The sequence below is a fragment of the Apis florea genome, unplaced genomic scaffold (assembly GCF_048593485.1).
Source record: "Apis florea isolate Af1SG1 unplaced genomic scaffold, ASM4859348v1 contig_3802_pilon, whole genome shotgun sequence".
NCBI lineage: Eukaryota > Metazoa > Arthropoda > Insecta > Hymenoptera > Apidae > Apis > Apis florea.
Genome location: NW_028256863.1, coordinates 1,728,713 through 1,752,518, shown reverse-complemented (window position 1 = coordinate 1,752,518; position 23,806 = coordinate 1,728,713). Strand labels below are relative to the sequence as shown.

At 28.2% G+C, this 23,806-nt stretch overlaps 1 protein-coding gene and 2 long non-coding RNA genes across 6 annotated transcripts in view; 2 read left to right on the top strand and 1 right to left on the bottom strand.

Annotated features, from left to right (window-relative positions):
• Positions 1 to 23,806, bottom strand: part of LOC105735180 (uncharacterized) — a 45,869-nt gene that overhangs the window by 7,930 nt on the left and 14,133 nt on the right. Inside the window, exons 2-3 of one of the 2 annotated variants that reach the window (XR_015294980.1) lie at positions 19,724 to 19,824; positions 11,910 to 13,961 (exon numbers count right to left, since the gene is read on the bottom strand). This is a non-coding gene — a long non-coding RNA (uncharacterized LOC105735180). Of the gene's footprint in view, positions 1 to 11,909; positions 13,962 to 19,723; positions 19,825 to 23,806 lie in introns of those variants that run through there. The other variant, XR_015294981.1, reaches the window with a different exon arrangement.
• On the top strand, positions 10,039 to 11,642 carry LOC147656180 (uncharacterized). The gene is made up of 3 exons (XR_015294987.1): positions 10,039 to 10,286; positions 10,473 to 10,607; positions 10,848 to 11,642. It is a non-coding gene; the product is annotated as an uncharacterized LOC147656180 (long non-coding RNA).
• Positions 21,864 to 23,806, top strand: part of LOC100868045 (lachesin) — a 77,098-nt gene continuing 75,155 nt past the window's right edge. For 2 of the 3 annotated variants that reach the window (XM_086916580.1, XM_086916579.1), the window contains exon 1: positions 21,864 to 22,613. In XM_086916580.1, the coding sequence (XP_086772706.1) occupies positions 22,469 to 22,613 (145 nt within the window). In that variant the 5' untranslated portion in view covers positions 21,864 to 22,468. The remainder of the gene's footprint in view (positions 22,614 to 23,806) is intronic. The other variant, XM_086916581.1, reaches the window with a different exon arrangement.

Here is a 23,806-nt window from a genome sequence, read left to right as displayed (position 1 = left end):
CCAAGTAAGTATTTAATCATTAATCGAGCATATGATTAATTATTCAAATTTTCTGTGGCGTGAAATTGATATTTAAATTTATCTGCAAATTTAGTATCTCAATCAGCTTCGATGGTTAACAATATTCACTTAATCTAATAGATATTTGTATATGAACATATATAGATATAATATTAATTTAATTTCGGTTAGAAATTAATAATTGATGATTGACATTTAATGTTATTAAATGACAATTGATGATCGATATTTTTAATTAATTATCTATTGAGTTTCATAAATTGATTGAATTAATTGCAATTTTTTACAATTAATCAATCGAAATTAATTTATTTAATTTAAGTTAATCTAATAACATAATTTTAAATAAAATTTTGATTTTGTCTGCATGGTTCATTAAAATAAAATATTAAAAAAAAAAAATGAAAATTTTCAAAAATAGAAGATGTTCAAATTTCAAACAATTTGAAAGTTTAATATTTAGTATTAAAATATTCTTTGTTATATGTCATTCTTTATTATAATGTCTTTGTTCTTTAATTCTTTTCTGCAAAATTTTTTCCTTTATATAAAGTGAGACCTCCAACTTGACATTTTAAAATGATTTTTAAATTGTTTGTTGTATAAACAAATGTCCTTAAACAAAAATTGAATAAAAAAGAATTAAAAACGTAAAGAAATATAATTTAATGTTATTAATTCTTCTGTCGATGGACAGAATATATAAATAGTAGAGAAAATATATCAATTTGCTTTTAATGGAATTATAATAGATATTTTAATTTCAAAGATGCAAAATGACTGAAATGAATGATGATATTGGCATATTTTTATTTTAAATAAAATATTTTGTATCTATACAAAAGAATTATTCAATTAGAAATAGAATTTTATGTAATTTAATAAAACAATATAAAGAAAATAATTATTTATTAAAATAAAGATTGACTTAATTATCAAGTTCAATTCATCAATATGTTCATTCTTTTTTTAAAGTTATTTTAAAAATCTCTAATTGTATAAAATGGAAATTTACTCCATAATATTCTTTGTTATTCATCCCATCATTTTGATCAATTTTTATATCTCTTCTACACATCCAATTACGAAAAACTAATTACAACACATTATCTCCTTCTACCATTCATTAAAAATTATCTGAAGTTATCAAATTAGAGGAGCCAACCTATATTACCCTTGTTCAACTTTATACACAATTTATTTTGTAATTTAATTGCATGCTTCTAATTAACTTCACCTATATAGTGTTAGGTAAAAATCATCGAAAAATTTTACAAATTTCAATATCGTATTTCAAAAATTTAATTTATAATCTGACTAGTAATATTGCCTATTTTGTTTCCTCCAACAGATTTCTTAATATAATGAGTAAAATTTAAGATTTTGAACTAATTTGAACTATTGAGAATTCTCAGAATTTTTTCTACTAATGAAAAATGATTACAGAAAGATCACTCACCATAAATAGATTCGACAGATTGAAAGGTCTCTGTCATCATCCTCGTTCTGATCTCTGCTCGTAAATCCTCTGGAACATGACTTCCCCATGGACCTGATGCGCTGTCTTACCAGTAGATAATGCAGGTTGTACGTGCCACAACTGACAGTGAAGACGTGAGTTATCAGAACCATCAATGACGATTAGTACCGTGAGAACAAGCAATAGCTGAACGGTTGGACTTGTGGGAGTAGTAATTAATTGTTAAAATCTTTTATAAGATGATACAAGCGAATTATTATAAGATTATTTTTTAAAATAATGAATTAGTTTAAATGTTGATAATTTTTGATGAAAATTTCATTGTTCTTTTATTTTTCATAGAGAAATATAAAATTTACTTTGATTAAATTAAGTGTTGATATTAATTATTAGATTTAAGACACAAATAAAATGTAATTTATATATTAAAATATAAAAAATATGAATTATTGTGTCTGTTTATTAATTTGCACGCTTGAAGTTTAAAACAGAAAAGCAAAACTTGGCATAAAGTAGTAGATGGTATTCTAACAGATAGAACTTCAAAGATGAAATAGTAAGAGGAAAAATATGAAGTTTACGTGTTGTTTAACCGAGTAGATTACATAGTTCAATTTGCATATATTCTGAAATTAAATAGGCGTTGTGACTTTTTACTGAATAATAAAACTGATATTTAAATAACATTATTAAATAAAATCATTATACGTATATTTATAAGCACTGATATCATCAGATAGTAACGAAAAAAATAAAACAGCTTTTATGAAGTATATATTAAAAGTAGAAGATAAATTTAATATAATAAAATAGTATCAAAAAAAATATGTATTTAAAAATTCTTATATAAATTCATTGTAAATCTAACTTTCTTTGAAGTTTTAATAAATGTCTTTTGCAACGGCATCTTTCAATATCTATTTAAATATATTCTACAGCTTATAATACTGAAATCTTAATCATAAAGTTTTCAATCAAATGTTAAGTATAGGCATCAATTGATTTACAAGAAGTTAGATTATCTAAATGTTTGCTTTTTAAATGAAAAGAATCAGAACAAATTTGAAATACGAATAGCTTCGCTGTTGACAAGCCGAAGTTCAACCGTCGATAGACGGCTACGAATAGAATACGAATACGCTCTCGCATCGCTATTTATACTTTACGTGAAGAGAAGGGAGTTGATACTGCGCATGTGCACTTTACGAAATCAAAACTACGCGGGTAAACTTAATGATTTCAAATTTAATATTGTATAACCTTTTGTTTCTTTAATTATTATAATTAATATATAATTTTTTTTTTATAAAAATAGTTTAACAATTGTGTAGAGGTGTCTTAATATTAACATAAGAGTATAACATAAAATAATTTTGTATCAACATGTTGAAAAGTTAAAAAAAAAAAAAGTAACCAAAATTGAAATAAAATTACCATACAAAAAAGAAAGCTTGAAGAAATAAAATTAAATGCAAGAAAGAAGCAAGAAAGAAAGAAAAGAAACGAGAGCATGGAAATATATAAGAAAAAGTAACGAATAAGAAAGGACAACTGGAAAGTATAAGATAAGATCACAGTATTAATGGTAACCTTAAAAGATAAAATGGAAACAGAACGAGGACGGAGATTCAACAAAGAAATAGAGAAACGACGAAAAAGTAAACGTTGGTGGACGGGTTGGATAGACTGAAACAACTGAAGATGATGAATTAAGCTTGGTCTTTTTCTGAACTCAATTCTCGATGTTGATGAATCGAATTGGATGATAGAACTTTGATGATAGACGTAATAAAACCTATTCTTCATTCTTTAAAAACATCTTTGATTTTTTAATAAAAATAAAAATTACTATTTGATAGTTTTTAAAAAATTATCAATATTAATTTGATTTATGTCTATTTATAAAAGTATTATTCTTAATAATAAGTGATCTATAAGGCCTATTAGAGTTTAACATCAATATTTCTTATATCTGCTAATTCTACAGATCCATTCGAGCACTTAAGATAGTTCAACAAAAGCTTAGCTGTTGCAGACTAACAGGATAAGAATTTCTCCTTCTTTTGCGTGTAAACGATCTTTCTAAAGTTTTAAAACTGTTACACCAAAACTTTTTTCCTTAATATCTTTTTTTTTTTTTTTTTAAATTTAGAAATTCTATGTGTAATTCAGAAATGCTAAAATTTGTGAGACTTTTAGGAAATTTTTACTTTCTTTTTAAAATGTTTTTTAGCTTACAAAACAATAATTTTGAATCTTTGTAAGAAAATATAGTTTTTCATTTGTACTTTATCAGGTAATTTTTTAAAATTTTACTTATCTTTTTAAATGGTAGAGAGAGAGAGAGAGAGAGAGAGAGAGAGAGAGAGAGAGAGAGAGAGAGAGAGAGAGAGAGAGAGAGAGAGAGAGAGAGAGAGAGAGAATATCAAAAAGATATTTTTTTATTTAAATAACTGGATTTGATATAGATATTGAGTTCGTGCGAATGATTTCGATTCAATGATCGAAAGATTTTGAAAAAAGTTGAGCTACAAAGCTTGTTTATCCTTATCCTTGGAAGGAAGGGGAATCCCATTCGCTCTATAACTCCGGATATGCTTTAAAATTCAGTATGCTTCTATTGTGATCCTCGTATTATGTTACCTTCCTGTTACATTATATTGGATACAAAAAAGAGTAAAATTACGATTAAAATAATCAAAATTTTCATATTGGAACATCCATTGGATTTTATAATTTAATATTTAATTACAAATTATTATATTGTATTCAAATCTGACTTACAATTTAAATTTTAAGAATAAAAGATCTCAAGATTATTGAATAAAATTATTTCATCAAAAAAAAAAAAAAAAAAAAAAAAAAAAAAGAATGGAAAATTGGTTAAAATCAGTGATCGACAATTGATTCGTTCACTTTGATTCAAAATTGAAACTCATTGTCACGCAGAAAGAAGAACAGGAAACTACCTCGGTTTTCTATACCTACTAGGTTCCCTTTTCTTGGGAATCTAGTAGGAGGGTGAATTTTTCCCGTAGAGCTTGTCCTATTCCATGAAAAGAAAGTTTCTTCGCTCGGTAGAATAGCGTTCTTTAGAATTCCAAGTTGATTCAGATTCACTGTAGGATTGTTGTTTGCCTAGCAGTCTCGATTCTCCCATATATCCATGTACTATGCACTTAAATTTATGATTTATCCGCGATTAATTTTATATTTTGATATTAAATTATTGTTATTAATCAATATTGAAAAATATCCGATATCATCCAATTTTATATTTCAATATTAATCTATTATGTGAATATTCAAAATAATTTGATATTATCCAATTTCATATTTCGCTAGTAAAGCGTTGTTAATATCCAAAATATTTGACATCATTCAATTTTATATTGCTATATTAATCCATCGTATCAATATTCAAAGTATTCGATATCATTCAATTTCCTTGATAACTGATTGTGTCAATATCTAAAATATTCGACCATATTTCGTTATTAATCTTGTGTCGATATCTAAAATATCCAATTTTATATTTTGTCAATAAACTATTAATATCTAAAATATCTCGATATTATCCAATTTTATATTTTGTTATTAACTTATCATATTACCTTTGAATGTTCAATACACATCGTCCATTTTTTCACTAACTTTTCCCTAAATAAGTTGCCAACATCACAAAAATAAAATCAATGATAATATTATTATAATGACGTAGAACAAGAAAACAAAAGAAGTTAATTCTTTTAAAAACATCAATTAGTTAATTCAATCTTTATACATTGGAATCGTAAAGCTAGATTCGATGAAGGAAAGGAGGTAAGATAGACAATCTCTCGGCTTTCGATTTTGTAGTTGCTGTATTTGTTTGGACGAGGAATACTAGGAATAAGGTGAAATAGAAGAAAACCGTGTGGGTGGCAGATGTGCTCTGGCTTACCGGCAGATTTAAGGTTGAAGCGCAAGCCTAAAACGCGTGGGCGCATGCGCATATATATATACACATTTTCGTGTTCGTGGATACGTGCCGAGCTTTTACAAATGGAAGGATAAATATTAAACGAAACTTGTGTGTGCAACCGCGGTTGTTCGAAGTGGCTGAATGTCCAATAATGAATCCATAATCTTCCTACTTTAATAATGAAGCTTACGAATTAACGATGCATGGTTCTGTTTTCTTTAAGATTTAAAAATTATGATTAATACTTTTAATTCGCAAAATACAATATTAAAATAAATAACTGTATTAAATTAAATTAAATAATTAATGAAAATATTTTGGCGCTTTTTTTGAATTTAATTATATTATGAATAATAGTATACTTATATAATTTTTTTAAATTTGATAATCGATTTTAATATTGTAAGAAACAGAATATCGTTAGAAAATGGATTTATTTAATTGTATATGCAATGATTTAATAAATTATTTTAATATATAAATAATCTTATATTTCTATAAAATTTTTTCGGTAATAAAATTTCAATACGAAATGAAAATGCGTATTGTTATTACAAAACGCGTGTTTCTGAAATGTTTGTATTTACCATTTCATATTTTGTGTATCTTTGACTGTTTTTACTTTGCGCTTTTTTGTTCCTTGTAAAAGTTCATAAATAAATTTTTCAACGTTTCATTTATTCCTCGATAAATTGATTAAAATATAAATTTTATCTGAAAATTTTATAAAAATGATACTATTAATAAATAATACTTCTAATAAATAATAAAATAATAATTAGTATTGAATAATACTTATAATAATAATGCTATATTTCAATGAATTGAAATATTTATAATAATATTTTTTGACTTTGAATCACAAAATCGTTTTATTTATTCATAGAATTTTAGAAAAAAATTTTCGTTTGTCGAGTTTATGTATATTGTTACAAAATAAACGTATATATGAAAAAATATGCGTATGTATATGTATGAACGAAGACAATCTTCCATTCTATTATTCTTCTTTCTTCCAATTTTCATTTATTTCTGAATTTCTAATTCGTACGAAAATCTTCAGATATGCATTTTAAAAGAATTTTCGCGATGCCTCTCATTTTTAAATTTTAATTTCCCCTTCTTAATTCTTCCTAACTTTATACGTATAGTTCGCTTTCAACAATTTGTTTTACCATGTATCAATATTTTAGATGGCGCGCAAATTCTTCTCGTCAACTACTTACTTTACTAATTCATTCCTTCTATTTACTCATCACATTAAAAAATTTCGTATTCAAATTTTATCTAAAAATTCTCTCACGTTTCTCCTCTCGCATCTCTAATTTTTAATTGCATAAATCTCGTCACACTTTTTCGTCGTTTTACGCAATTTTCAGGTTTTTCCACTATATCTTCGTATTTTCCACTGGCACGCGGGCGCTAAAACAGATCTCGAACTGTTTTTTTCTTCTTTTTATTTCCAGCCGCAATGTCTTCCTCTCGTAAATACTAGAGTAAGAATTTGCATAGAAATTTTATGTTCTCTGTTCAATACCATAAAAAGAGAGAATCATACCCAGTTTTCCCTTCTTCTTCTCCAACTCCTCGAGCATATTCCTCTATTGATTTTCATCGATGATAGATAAATATACATATTGAACTCTCTTTTCGAGTTTCCATCTTCCACATGTTTGTAATTCTCAGACTGGAAAACATTCAATTGACACGTGTGGCCAGGGAGCTCGAACTCCACACTTTCTTCTTTTGCGGGGAATGCCTGTTTCTTTTAAATCTTTGGCCAAGAATTCGTATGCAAATTCCGAAAACAGATGTGCCGGAAAAGTCAAATCGATTTCTCGCCTCTTCGTCTATTCCATTTCTCGTTCTTCTTTTTCTTTTTTTCCACTCTCGCACACAGATCAAGAGATTTTTTTCGTATTAATGAAAAGAGGAAAATGGAGATTCGCACGGTATTTTCTACCTCTTTTATAATTTCTTCCTGTTTCTTTCTTTGTCGCGCTACAAATATTCATTCTTCCCCTTTTTTTCTTGTCATTAAACGATACAATACCACTTGTATCTTCGTTTCTTCAAGAAACCCTATCAAAGAGACAAAAATGTAATCTTTGAATATAAATTGGTTCTCTTGGTAAGAAAAAAATTATTGTACTTGTTTAAAATAATATCTCTTACTTGAACAAGTCTCTCCTGTGTTTCTTACAATTACTTGTTTTGAAAGTAAAGAAGAATTTCTCAAACTGAGAAAATTTTATTTGGCAAATCATTTTGAATTGTATATCAACTATGCTCTATTTTTAATATTTCTATCTTCTATTTAAATATGAATTTCCATCATATTTCAAATATGAAATACGTACAACGTTCAATTAAATATAAATTTATTAGATTGATGTACCTGAAACATAAATGCATATTTATGAGTATTTCATTTATAAAAATTGTTTAATGAAAAAAATGCAGAAAAAGTAGTTGGAAATAGAAATTCACCAATTTGAGAAAATTATAATTATTTTTTGTTTTATTTAAGATTATTTTGGACCTATCTACCTAATTTGTATTTTTCAATTCTAGAATCGACATTTTCCACGTAGCAACTTACGAAAAACAATTTATCACGATTAACATTTTTTCTCAGGAATTTCTTTAAATTCTAAACTTTTCCACCGCAAATATAAAATAAAAGCTCACAAAACTTGTAACAAGTTCCACGATACATATTGTTCTTTCGAATTCTTTTTTCTTCTTCTGCTCTTTACCATTTTAAGAGAACAGAATTCACAGAAAGATTAAAAAATAATAGTATTGTTCTTTATCGTTTAATTTTTTCGTTACAATCCATTTTCATTCCCGTGTTTCCCACGAACGAGCAACCTTCTTGAGAGTTTATTTCTATAGACATGGGGCCAAAAAGTATATAATATTCTATTCTTCTTTCAAATACAAATCGGCACCGAAAATTTGGTTTCATTTAAGTTTTATTGTAGCAAGTTTACATAGAAATATTAGGATACCAACTTCTTCCGAGATTTTAAATTAATTTACATTCCACTTTTCTTTTCTTACCACTATTCGAAGAAAGGAGATTCGTGTTCCGCATGATACGATTTAATTTATTCTTTAGCACGAAATACTAGCTATTTTGAAACAGTTCAAGTTCTTACTTCTCGAGAATAACGTGAACGAATTATAAAGGTGGAACCGGTGGGTTTGTTTTAAAATTGCCGCGCAAATTTCGTTCTAGTAAAAAGAAAAATTGAAACACAAAAGGAGAAAAAAATTTATCGTGATTGCATTATTATCTTGAACGAAAAATAAAAAAATTGTAATCAATAAATAACAAAAAAGCGAAGAATAAAAAATAATGAACAAAATGGAAAATATATTTATCACAGATAAAAAAAGAAATAAGGAAATCGATGAAATATACTATATAGAAGAATAGGAAAATTCGAAATAAATTAAAAATTGTAATCAATAACAAATAAAAAAAAAATAAAGAATAAAAAATAATAAATAAAATAATTAAAAAAGAAACATCTATCTGCTTAAAGATTAAAAAAAAAAAAGAAAGAAAGAAATAATGGATCTAATGAAATATATGAAAGAATTCAGAGAAATACGTCAGATAAAAGAACCCAGAGAAATACGCTATTCGTGATGTTCAATTTTATTCAATTACGACTTCGTTTTGGATTCGATAACTTCTATTAGGTTGCTTATCGATTAACTTCGTCTTCAATAATTTCTTCGATCAATAACTTCTGTTAAGTTGCTGTATATGAAATGATTGATTTCATAAATTTGTAAAGATATTAAAAAATATGTGACTAAATATACCGTTGTATGATGTATAATGTATTGAATTATATTTATTACGCATTAATTTAAATCTTGAAGCTCGATGAATGCAACTTGAATTTATCAATTGTCTTGTTATAAAAAAGCAACTTTATTATGATAAATTATATTTCAATATCAAATTCGAGTATTTTCTTATAGATTGAAAATTCAACATAACCTATAAAAAAAATAGCTATTATTATTAATAAAATCTTTGAAAAATAAATATAATTATAAAACATATGAAGGAATTAATATCTAATTACAACAAATTATTCAAATTAAATAATTGCAATGATTCTAATCTTGTTTAAATTTGTCGAGTCAATTAATGTTATTCTCAACAAACCTACAAATATCAATAGTTTTATTAAGTATTCAATCATTTGAAATCTAATCTAACTTAGTATAGCTTATTACATTATTATTTATTAAAAATTCATAAAAATTATTAAGAAATTTTGTCAAAGCTAAAAAGAAAAAAAAACAATTTTATCAATAGACGTAAAAAATACAATAAATAAAAAAGCGGAAAGTCAATAGTTCAATCTTACCGTTTTCCTTCGTTTTCGAGAGCTCGGTGTATGTACCTTCTTTTCTCCGTAAAACCTGTGGTGAGAGATCACATGCAAATATCAGGACACGAGATTTTCCACGAGATCCCAAGCTAATTTTTCCCGTTTCTTCTTTATTTTCTTCTCGTCGTTTCCTTCTTCGTTGATTCTTGAAAAGGAAGGAAGAGGGCGCCATGGAAACGGAGAGGTTTCGCAAGAGAAACGAAGGTAAGCGGCGTTAAATCGTCCGTAAAAATTCCACCAGTAATTGGCCGCTGAACTATTTTCCATTTTTTCTCGATCGTTCTTTTGGTATGTCGATCTTTTTAATACGTGGGTATTCTTCGCTTTGCGATAACAGCATTAAGTTCTTCGTCGTAATATATTTGCATTGCTTTCCCTTGTGAAACCGATAAGTAGATTGGTACGTGAGTATGCATGTATGTACGTGTGGAAATATGTCGAAATATTTTGATGTTTCTCTTTCAATTCTTTTTTTTTAAATAATTGATAAGAAAATTGAAGCATATTTATTTATTGCAAACTTTTATAACTTTATAATTAAATGTAATTATTATAATTTATAATTAATATAGTGACATGTTTCTAGGATGAAGGAATTAATTAAAATTTAGGTTAGGATTTTATAAATTCAAAAAAATTTTATTCGATATAACTGAATTCCAATAGCAATCATGAAAAATGAATATTGTTGAAGAAAATTCAGATCTATTAAATGATATAAGTAAGTATTTTTATTTTGCCATAAACAAAAATCACAAAAAAATTGATCAAAAACTACAGCCATAATTTTATGATTTGATTAAATATAATAATATAATATAATAATTCAAGAATCTATTAAATTAGATTAAATTAAAAATCTATTAAGATTAAATTAGAATTTTATTGGATATAATTATAAATAATCATGAAAAAGAAATATTTTGTTGACGAAAATTCAGATCTATTCTTTTTTTCGTAGCTGAGAACAGAAATCAAAGAAACAAAAAACATTGACATTAAAAATGATGTTCAATGTTCAAAGAAAAATATGTAAAATCAAAGAAAACGAATGATATCGATTCGATTGAGGATGAATCGTGGGGTACGATTGTCTGTATCGATACCGGTCAGGATTCGATTAGGACTTAAGTGGATTATAAACGACGTACTTGCAAATCAGTTCTGCTCGGCAATAATTAACTATCGGCAAGGAGTTCGCTTTAAGCCGTATACCTTGTGCGGCTTCCCTACCGTGATTACCTACGGACGGAAATTGAGAGCTCGTTGCGTTGTCGACGACAATGGACCACTCCACGATCCTGTGTAAACCTCGTTTTCGATCTACTGGCTCCTGGTCACCTAGACATTGCACTCATTATTAATTATTAATTAAATAATTAGAGATTTCTTCTTACGTGCATTCACTGTTCGAATCTTTATGCATAATAATAATAATAATAATTATTATTATTTGAGAAACTTAGAAATAATCTTTTGCGTATATTTATACATATTTATATTTATGTATATTTTTTGAAAATCTTTTTTTACATGTATACAACTTTATTTATATCTTTGTAAATAATAATTTTTATGAAATGTAGGTTAGATTAGGTAAAATTAAATTAGGTTAAGTTTAGAAAAACTTAGAAATTTCTTCTTTTTAAATACATTTATAGTTGTTTGTATTTTTGTAAGTAATTATTATTCTTTAGAGAAACGTTAGAGAAAATTTAATAAAACTTAGAAAAAAAAGATATTCTTCTATTCATAATTATTTATATTTTTATAAATAATTGTAATTTTTTTGAAGAAATGTAGAAAGAATATTTGTATTTTCATATTTCGAGAATGAGAACTTTTCTAAAAAATATCATTCTTTAATGAAGAACATATAAAATGAGATAAAAAATCATATTAAAAAATTGATTTCACATTTGAAAATTGTTAATCATATATTTATTTTACATATTTTTCACATTTTCCATATTCCGTATATTCTTTTTTAAACATGTATTCAAAGGTATATTTAAAAAGCATGTTTTATATTCGTCCATCGTATTTATTTTATAAAACTCGATATTATATCGAAGATTATATTGATATTTATCGAAAATACGAGTAAATTTTTGAATAAATTAATATTAATTGATCCGGTTTAATCGTAGAACGAGAGGAATTTCTAATCGATACGATTAAAAGTTTTTGGGAAAGTATGATATCTCAAAATGAAATTCAGTTTTGAATGATGATTTTACATATCCAAATTATGTTACAAACATAAGTGAAATTTCGAAAGATAAAATTTATTGAAAAGCCGGCACAAATTGAATGACGCTTCTGGAGCAAATATAAATATACATATATCCCTGTAAATATACGTCGAGTTAGTTTTAATTGACGAAGGTCATCGATTAATTACTTATTTTCGCATTCTCTATAATTTTACGTATATTCGTATGTTTTTTGATATAAAATGTTCACGTTATATTTCACATATTTTATTTACTTGTTTTGACTTGTATTTTACGCGTGTAAATATTCGCAGCTCTGTTATGATAAAAATATTAAATAAGAAGAGAGAAATATCAATTCGAAAAAGATAAAAATAGGCGAAATTAAATTTCTGGTAGAATTTTGGGAAATAAAAAATCTAATCTTATAAAATTGATGAACTTATGGTAAAATTACTACATTGCTGAATTCTATTATGGTCATCTTCAAAGTGCTTCCTTTAGGAAACTATGCTCCAATATCATCGTCTTGTCTATCCTCTTCGACAACTTTGAAAATGGTTTCGAAGGACGATGACCTTCAGAACTTCCATCGTGTTACTTTTGATTATTGTGATGATCAATAATTTCCTTCTCCAAACATAGAGAAAATATTGAGAGAATTTCGATGACTTTAATGACTTTAATAATAATTCTAAACAATCCACAAAATTATCATCAGAATAATTGAAAAGATAATATTCATAGTGAACGGTGTTCGTAACATTTCGATAATTTTAAAAGTCATGAATGAAAGTCTGAAAAGATTCCACAAAATCATTTTCAAAATATTGAAAGAAAAATGTTTCGATGATTTTTGAAAATCATGAATGATCAGTTTTGAATCATTTTTAAAATATCGAAAGAAAGATATTTCAATCAATTTCTAAAATCATTGAAAATAGATGCTTCAATGATCTTAATAATCTTAATAACATTATTCGAATCAAAACTATTTTCAATGATAAATATAATTAATATTAGCATATAATTTATAAAAAAAAATACATTTAACATTCGAATATTTAAATACACGATAATTTAACCATGATACTTTTATTATCAGATTTGGTTATATATATATATATATATATCCTCGAACTCAATTCGATTAGTTTCTTGTTATCCATTGCGCTTGACGGGTAGACAACCGAACAATGCACACGAATATACACGAGTAGCGTGCAATTACTTTGCAATCAGCACGCGAGCATTTCCTTCCTGGCGTTGAGAGGAGGCGGAGGAGCGTCGATGCCCTGTTTTCGCAGATTAGTAGACGTACTTATGCATGTTTAAAGTACGTGTAAGAAGGGCAGAAGACGTCGAAGCCAGTGCCGTTCCTTTACCTTGTGTTATTAAAAGGACGACATCTCTAACAGATCTAATATGACGTCCCTCATCTCCCTTCACTTCCCTTTCAAAGGAGGAGAGGCGAAGATGTTTGTATTGGCTGTGTGTGTATGTATACGTGTAGTGGAGCGCCACGTGAAATGAGAAAGACTTTACAAGGCTCTGAAGCTTAAATTAGATTAGACTGATTTAATGTCATTCAAAATCTACCTACTGGCGTTCAACGTGGATGTCACGTGAATTTAAAGCGAAATTTAATATTTTTAGTGATTGTACAAGGTGAATTATATTTTTAATAATTGTATTTGCGGTTGGATGCAAGAAGAGATTCAGACTTTTTTTTAGTAAGATAATTAGATACATTTTTTTTTAATAATTGGATTTTTTTTATGAATGGCTTACAAACTTGTCTTCAAAACTAATGAGGTTACAACATGTTTCATTCAGTTAGCCAAGAAATTTTTATTGTTCTGAAAAAATAGAAATTGACGATTATCATTGATTACTTTTAAACAGATAATATTTTTAAATTAGATTAGATATTTTGATTATATTTGATTTGTGCTATTTTTTATTTTATTTTAAGAAAGAGATCTTTCTTTTTTATCCAATTTGAAATTATTGGATCAATAAAAAATTTTAGTTTGTTTCTATTTTCCTATTTTAAAAATGAGACTGTGCTTATTTATGAGCTTATTTATTCAATTTTTGTGAAAGAAAATGTTGATATTTCTAAGTATTCCACCTTTTAGTTAACAAGAATGCACTAATTCAAAAATATTTTATATAAAAAAATTTAGACAAATATAAATTCTACAATTTCATAATTTAGATACACTTTCCTTGCAATATAATTATGAATAACATATAAAGATAATTGTGCAATATGATAAATATTTTGTTTTAACAAATTTGAAACAATTTCAGAAGTCTGAATGTATTTAACATAAAGATTTAAACGAATAAATGTTATTCTACATTTTTGATTTATTATTATTTTTTTTTTTATGTGGAATCACTCCATTAATTATAGCATAAACAATATTATGTGTAATACATATATATACGTATACGTTATATTTCCAAAATATAAATTTGTACACTGTCAACTGTATGAAAAAGTTTCTGTAATATCGAGTATCTCGATTGTTACATATGAAATACAGTGAGTATAAAATTTTTGTATTTGCACATATCTTTATTTTTCGATAAAATATTTTTTTCGTTATATTTTAGATTTTACTTTCATATTACTACATCTTTCCAGTTATAATAAAAACATTAATATGATACGAAATATATTATATTAAAATATATTAAAATATGATATATTTCGTATCATATTAATATTTTTATTATTATGTTATATATAATATTATATATTGGCAAAATCATAAGACAGTGTTAATCATTTATCTTCACTTCATCTAATGCAAATTTAAATTGCTCATAATTTGATTGTAAGCAATTGACAGTTTTTTAGACGTCAACTTTCGACTTTTCAAAGGTCCCATAAATATATCAACATCCTATATATTTCAATATTCAAAGTGTTAATATTTATATTGGTAAGAGAATTATTTCCCATCTTATTTATTCTATTTATTCTTATTCTAGAAGACAATTCTATCTTTGTTTCGTTTCATCTAATGCTAATTGAATTGCTTGCAACTCGATAAATAAATCTCAATCAACATCCTGTATTATACTTCATAAGATCTTAACAATTACACGAAACCACTATTATGATATGAAATATAATATATTTGGATTTAATTAATTAATAATTCAAATGCTATAACACGTAAAATAAATAATAATAATTTCCAAATATTTGTGAGGTTAGTCACATGTATTTCATATTAGTTATTGTATTTCACAAAGAATATTTTTATTCAAATTTTTACACATTTCCACTTTACGAAAGATTACATGTGAACAAAGGAAAGATATGGCACAGAAAAATTAGAAAAAAAGGCGGAGAACGAAGAGAGAAAGTGCTTAAACACGGTAAACATCGTAATAACCGGCATACCAACCAACCAATGGAGAAAGGTCGTTAACGAAACTCGTTAACGACGGGGGCATCGAATATTGACGCGGGCATTAAGTGCATGGGGAAACAATTAGAAATTAAACACTTTTGGCCTGGATCGGCAAGTGGCAAGGTTAATTGGTCTGTTTCCTTGTCACGTGTGACGGGAGGACAATTAATTACTTTCACGCGAATCCCCGTTTACACCCGCTTGCTGTCGTCTGTTAATTATATGCCCAACCGTATTGTGTGAATACGCAATCGAGCTTTGCCATTGGTCCAAACGCAAACATATCGAAATACGACGCGATTGTTGTGCGAACGATATTTAACCTCAAAAATGATGGATAATAATTAATGGATATTAAAGATAGCGACACTTTCTGCTTTATCTTTTCGTTTTCTTCTTAAATGGAAAGCTTATGAGAATTTTATATTAATTAATCTCTAGAGAGAATAATATAAAGTGTTAAAAAATATTACGAATATCCGCACGTATACAAGTGATTAAGACTACTGAAGAATTATACGGATTAATATTGATGATTGTCTAGAGGGCGACACTTTCTCTTTTAATTTTCCTTTTCATTCTCTTTCAATTGAAGATTGTCATAGGAAATTAAAAGTTTTTTTAAGGAAATTTAAAATTACGAGTGTCTTATAGTTATTAAGTCTCGAAGGATAAAACTGTGTTGAAAAATTTATAGATGGTTACAGAAATTGAACAAGAATAATTATGGCTATTGAAGATGTTTTATTCAGAAAATATAGGTTAGAGATAAATGAGAAAATATTAGAGTGATATATTCTATTTTCAATTTTTTATTTTTTTCTAATTAGAATTCTCAATTTTTTTTAGGAAAATGGATGCACTAATGTATAATATTTAAGGCCAGAAGAGGTATGTCATATTATTAAAGTTTATAAATTTATAAAAAAGTTCAATAAAGGTGATTGATTTGACGATTGAAAATATTCCATTTAGAAAATATATATTAGAATAATAGATTAATATTGAGAGAGCAATATTTTTTCTTTTTAATTTTATGTTAAAGGCTATATGAAATGTTTTTAAAGTCTTCTTTAAAAAACTTTAAAATTACATTATATTAATATCTAAGCCTCATATGAAATATAAAAGCTTAGATATGCAATTAGATATAAAATTGTCCAAGAGTGATCATGATTACTAGAAATATTTCATTTGAAAATATAGGTTAAAATATACATACTTAGTGTTGAATTTATCTAGCATTTTTATCCAGTCCACTGATATAATCTACCAATGTATTTCTCAACATAAACGTTAATAACAACATTAGCTTTTTAACAATAATCTTTTTCAAAAGACACAAAATACTAGAATACGTAATCATTGTTATACAATAAAAATATCAGATCGATCCAGTTTTGGTGAAAAACATTTTCATATTATGCTATTTTACGTTAAAATAATATAATGCCAATGAAAATTAATCGACATAAAAAAAAAAAAAGAATTCAATTGTACGGTCAAATGAATGGCAAAGCTCGATAAATACTGCAATGGCGTAAGAATACGGGGGAATAAGTTCCATTATAGCAATCAATGCAGTCGAAGTATACATATATATATATATAAGAGTGCTTTATTATACGAGAACAAGATATTCAATCGCGCGAAACGATTTGCAATTTACAATTTATTATTAATTAACATTTCATTTGACTATGATCTGTTCATCTCCTCGCTCCCGATTTCTTTCTCTCGCATTTGTCGGTTATTCATCGACAAAATATAAGCACTTGTTAACGTTTCTCGTTTTCATATCTCTCTCTTCCACTCGACTCTCGATTTTCTCTCTCTTTTTTCAGAACAAAATAGTGCAAATACGTGAAAAGGAAGTTTAATCCCGTTTCCCAGGTTATTTTTTCAGAATTATTACGTAACACGATGATTGTTTCGCGATGCAATGTTTTTCCGGTCAAAAATTGCTTATAAAAATTTAATTGAAAAAGAAAATGACTGATTCGCATAAATTTGCTAAATTGTATATAACTGTGATCTCTTGTTTTGTCGGGAAAAGTATGCTTATATTTCTTCCTTTTTTTAACAGTTTGAATTATTGAAGATGAAAATTAATTAGATTTCATCCTTTAAAATTAAAAATGATAAAAAGATAGGGACGAATTTCGAGTTCTTTCAGAATTCTTGAGACCTGGAAAATTAAATCAAAGCGAATTCTTAATTATGGCTTGCGCAAGTCAAGCTTCTCTGTACTTTCAAAAAAAAAAAAAAATAAAAAAAAAAGTAATAGAAGATACGAAATAAAATTTTTTAAAATTAACCTTAATTTCACGAAAAATATTAATCTATATATATTTACATATATTTATTATTTTCTCTTTATTTATTCGTTTATAAAATAGTTAAAATTTTAGTTTATTGCATATTGCTGACAATTATAGATATAGTTCATCAGTTTATCAAGTTTGATTTATCGATGCCATAGTTAAGTGCATATACATAAGTCGTTACACGTTCAAAATCCATTTTCATCGAAACAAAGTGTTATTTTAATCATTGTAACCCGGCTCAGCAATAACTGTATAATGTATATACATAATAATCCGAACAAACAATTATAGCAACCACTTTCGTATTGCGTGATCAAATAGTCAATAGTCGAGAGAGAGAGAGAGAGAGAGAGAGAGAGAGAGAGAGAGAGAGAGAGAGAGAGAGAAGATATATTCTGCGAATAATCACGAGATGGGGCTTGGTAATTCCAAATGTAGCGAAATCAAAGTTTTAACGTTGCACAATAAGCTTATTTCGTAATCGTTCAGAGTTGTTTATAAACGATATCGTGCAAAGTGTGAAATATTTGGAATTAATTAAAACACTCTCGACGTGGAACAATAATTCAACTACCTCTCTGTACGTAATAATTCACGATTGAAAAGAAAGTTGTTTTCAATTTCCAGGCAAACAAATGATTTCTTTTGCAAAATTATTTGGCGAGCCAATTGTTATGCAAATGTTCTGCTAAAACACTGTTATATTGAAAATAAAAAAAATCGATTTTGTAAATTTCATTACGAATTATGTAAATTAGAAAACTTCTTCCTTTAAAAATAAATGAAATTATATGTTTTAAAATCATAAGGCTTTTCGTGATTTTCAAGATAAATTATTATATTTTAATTAAAAATTATAAACTGATTATGTAAAATTTACTTCGACAACTCTTTCCTTTTTCTAAGTTAAGTATGATATAAGGAGTTGTTGGATTATACATGAATCTACAAATATTATATAAATATATGTATATAATATATATGTATACAAAGTTTCGAAATGATTAATTAAAGATAATCTCGTAGAATTTTAGCCGAGTCTCTTTTTCTTAAATAGTTTTACTTCAAGTATTTTACAAGATCGATTAATCTTTCAGTTATATGCATATCACGACACGAAACTGCTTCAATGATTGGCAGTAACTATCTCTTTTATTCTCGATTTCTCTCTATTTTTAGAAAACTTGTCGTATAGCGTACGATAATTTAATATCATGTCGAGATAGATATTTACAAAAAAGATATTATATATAAAAGATATAGATATCTCTTCGATCTCGATGATTTTTTTTTTCTTCGAAACAATTAGGTTAAGTTAGGTTAGGTTTGAATCAGATTTTTTGCTATAAATAATGCAATCGACTTTTTATTTAATTTTGATTCGAGTTGTGAAATTGAACTTTAGAATTAACATCACAATTGATATCAAACAAAAATTTATCTAATTTTTTGATTTATATTAAATTTTGCGTTTAGGTTAGATCAATAAGGCCAAGTAAAATTTGCACAATACCATTTAAAGTGATAATCTTGACAGCATATAAAAAAATTATTGAGATCAGAGAATGATAAGTAAATTTTGTGATAATCACCGTATATGAATTAAACGAAAAATGAAATGTGTGCAAATGAAAATAATAAATACATACGAATGAATAAATTGAAACGGAAAGTAGTATAAGTAGAGGTTAAGTCAGACATAATCAAGGTTCTCTTTCTTTATCTAGATTAAAAACGTTTCACTCGATAATAACAATGGTTTACGGATCGTATGTCGTAATTTTGTAGCAATCGCAATCCGTGATTCTAAATTCCGTCTCTCGTATTCTCATAACGTCAGCTCAGTCTGCTTCGACCTACCTTCTACATCGGCTTCTTCCTATTGCTAGTAGCTCCTCGGTAGTAGGTCGTGATCTTCTTAGATGCGTGGAATTGTCGCAACGAAACTCGTTATCTCGTGTCTGGAAACAGAACAAGCCTTCTAACCATAGTGTCACGGAATGGAATACGACAGATGTTCGTCAACTATAGTGAAAATCGTGGATAAATAAAAATCAAAATTATGCGGTACAATAGACCGGTCATATTTAATTTCTTATATTTCGATATTTTTTATTCATCGTTTCTTCCAAATATTCCTTAAAAATATTAAAATATTTTGAATTTATTTTCCTTCCTATTTTCTTTTTACATATGTATTGTTATATTTGTAATTGTTGAAAGTTTGGAATATTTTTCTTTAATTAAATATTCATTTCAATTTTTATTTCTGTTATTTTCTAAAAAATATTTTAGATTTTTTTTTACCACTTTTTGAAATATCAAAAATCTTGATTGCTTTTATTTAAACAAATATATAATTCATTTTCTATTTCAAAATTTTATTTAAAAATATTTCGGATTTATTTTCCAAAATATCGGTGTATTTGCAACTGAAAGTTAATCCCAAAGGTGTATTTTTGCAGATAAATACGACACATTTTCAGAGTAAATAGCGATAAATCTTTGACCCTTACCAGCCTTTATCTTCGTACTTTCAATCATCTACAAATCTACGATTTGCAACAAACCTCTTTTTCTTTCCAATTCACTTTCATAATCTAAAAAAAATTCATAATCGAACAATATCTTCCTCACATTTTTTTACATCAATAAGGAATTAATCATTTCGATTATTTTCCATATTGGCATATATATTTTTTGCAGAAATAGTTCCAAAAGCTATCGACTTCTCCATTCGAATTAAATAGCGTTACGGCCTAGACGTCACCGATTACGTTACCCTGGAAGTAGCTCGAACGAAACTCGTTATACCTGATACCAAAGTCATCCAGAGGAGCAGGTAAGAAAGAGGGATGCGGCGAATCGTGGAGCGAGATCGTCTGGAACGAAGAGAAAGAAACTCGAGCGAGGCACGTGTTCGAGAAAGGAAGCAAACCTCTAGTCTAACTTCTCTCTTAGACGAAGATGGTACTAAAAAACCACGTGCACGAGAATGAGAAACAGAAACATATAAGCGACAAGGAGAAATAGAGAAAGAGATAGGAGGAAGCTTGGAAAAACCGACAAGGAGAGGATTCTCGAATTATGATAGAGAAAAGAGATAGATATCGAAGGAACGAAGACAGAAATCAGTGGAAGAAAAGGGAAAGGAATAAAGAAATTCGAAGAGGAGAGAAATATTCGCATAATATAAAGATGGAAATAAGTAGAAAGAAAGAGAGATAATATAACGAATAAAGATAAATATTGTTAGAAAAACGAAGAAAAGTCAACGAGGAGAGAAACGACAGAGAGAAAAGATAACGAAAAAGAAAAGAAATGAGATAAGAAAATCTGAAAGAACCGATAAAGAGAAGTGCCATCAACCGTGTGCCACCAAAAAGGAAACGCGCAAACGTGACAAAGAACAAAGGCCAAATTTGACGGAGAAAAGAAACTTCCAATATGTATGGAATGTAAATTTTGAAAACGAAGAAAACTGAAAAAGATGTATAAATGTGTAAGAGAGGCCCTTACACAGAAAAGGAAACGTGAAAACGTGAGACGAGGATGCAGTCCAGCAACCTCGATAGAGAAAAGGAAACGCGCAAGCCAGGCTAAGAGGGGCAAGAGAGCAGTAACGGGAGTCGAGGAGGTGGAGGACGAGGCGGAGGAGTAGGAGGAGGAGAGGAGAGATTTGTGAAGGTACGAGAAAGCAGCAGAGGTAGCAGCAGTGGCAGCAGCAGTGCCCGGGCATCAGGGCCACAGTTTGTAATGCGCATGCGCTAACGTATGTACGGTAGACGGTTGTTCCTGGTGCGGGCTGCAGGCGGCACGGAGCGAATGGGGGGGGCGCGGGGTGGATGTCAGAGGGTGCCCGTAGGAAGTTTATCGGCGGCGAGTGGCAGTGGGTGGGAGCGGTGGCTGAGGAGGAGGGGGTTGTAGGTGGACGGTGTGGAGGTGGAGGAGGAGGAGGAGGAGGCATACTCCGTACACCGAGGATTTCCAGGTAGCAGACAGTCTACGGCCCGGGACAGAGGGACCAGGACCAGCCTCGGGAAGGAGAGCTCGTCGTGGACCCTCTTCTCCTCTCGTACACATACCGTGATCTATGTATTGTATCATCGTTCAGTGTTGCTAGTGTTAACCTTGAACGTAACGCGAAGTTCACGATCCAGTGTGATAATGAAATAGGATAATAAACTCGACAAGTCATCATCGATCTTTTGATGAGATTATATTTCTAGTGATTGGTAGTTGTCTTGGATAGATAAATACATCGTGATAGATACATATCGAACGTTGTCATTGGTGGATTATATCGAAGAAACCACCGATTATTGGTGGAGAAGAAGTTTGAAAAGAATTGAGAAGACGCGGACGATGAGCGGAATGGTTCGGCCGGGAACTGCTCGGAGCACGTGCCTCGCACGCAGAAGGCGCTCCGAGCGGCACCAGGTGCGCTAATCGGGGACCGATTTGTGGAAACGAAATTGTGACAGTGGTATCGATAAATAGAACGTTTCAAGGCACGTTCACGCGTTCGTTCTTTTTAACGAATTTCGGCGCATCGGTCACGTGATCTACGATTACTCGGCGAGGGAAGGAAACCGGCAAGCAGGAATGCCAGCAGCAGCTCGTGCCGTGAACGCTTCGAGGACGATCTCGATGATCGCTTCGTTGACGACTCTTTTTTTCACGTTCATCGGGATCGACGGCATGGGACACGTCAGTGGACACAATGTTGAGCGGAATACTCTTCATCAAGGTAAAAAAATGGTTTTTTTTTTTTTGTTTAGTGACTTAGAAATTTGGAATTAATAGAATTTGAAAATTGAAATGAAAATTAAATTTGGATATTATATTGGCGTATTTTTTTTTTAATCTATTAAGAAAACTAATGTTATTGTCGATATTTGGGATGTTAGTTTCGATTTAATTATAAGATAAATAGAAAATTCAAAGTGTTTCCAAATTTCTGATATTGTGTTTAACAATTTTCTTTCTTTTTTTTTTCTCTTTCGTTTTATTTTTTACTCGAAGAAGAAAGGACAATTATTATCGATCGAAAATTGTTCATCGATAAGAAGTCAATCATGGTTATTCTGTTTATTACATATCGTTCAGTGAAGATTGATCGATAGATCAGTAATTGTGTTGCTAATAGTAATGAACGTTGTGGAAATTTTAATTAATCGTTCATGGAGATCTCGATGAAACATTTATAGGATTTAAATTCTACCTGAATTTTGGTCACGTAAAATTTTGATAACACAACGATGAAACATCGATCAAAATTTTAAAATTACATCATGTCCCATATTTCATATTCCATATAAAAATTAGAAAAGTTTTCTTACATAAAACTTTGGAAATAATAATACATTTAAATTAATACATTTAATATAAATATCAATAAGTATATAGATAAAGTTCCTAAAAATAATTATAGTATAGGAATTAACAGCCAAAAAAGCATCTAGACCAAATGAATTATTACAACGATAAAAAACAATAATTTATTATATAAAAGCAATGTAAAAAGTTTATCACAAGAAAATTAATTAATCCGAATACTTTACACGCAAATGTCAACGAAAATTCGACGTAAGACGAAGAAGCAAAACACGCGAACTACGCGGTTCTAAACATTTTTCTTATAAATAATGTACTCTTAAAATAATAATTATTTATAATATTTTATCATAAATAAACTTTCCGATTAATTATAAAAAAAAAAAGTATATCCAATTTTCGCTGAACTTTTTTTAGTCCAAAAATCTTTGATTTAAATTTTCAAAAGTGTCAAAAATATGTATCGTTACGTACCTCGTTACATTCTTTTTTTTTTTTAAATTCATAAATGATAAAGAGACCTGGAACGAGATCAAACAGGTTAGTTTCACTTGCAACTGAAAGTCGTACATACCGATTTGTGAATAACGAGAGAACGCGGGGATG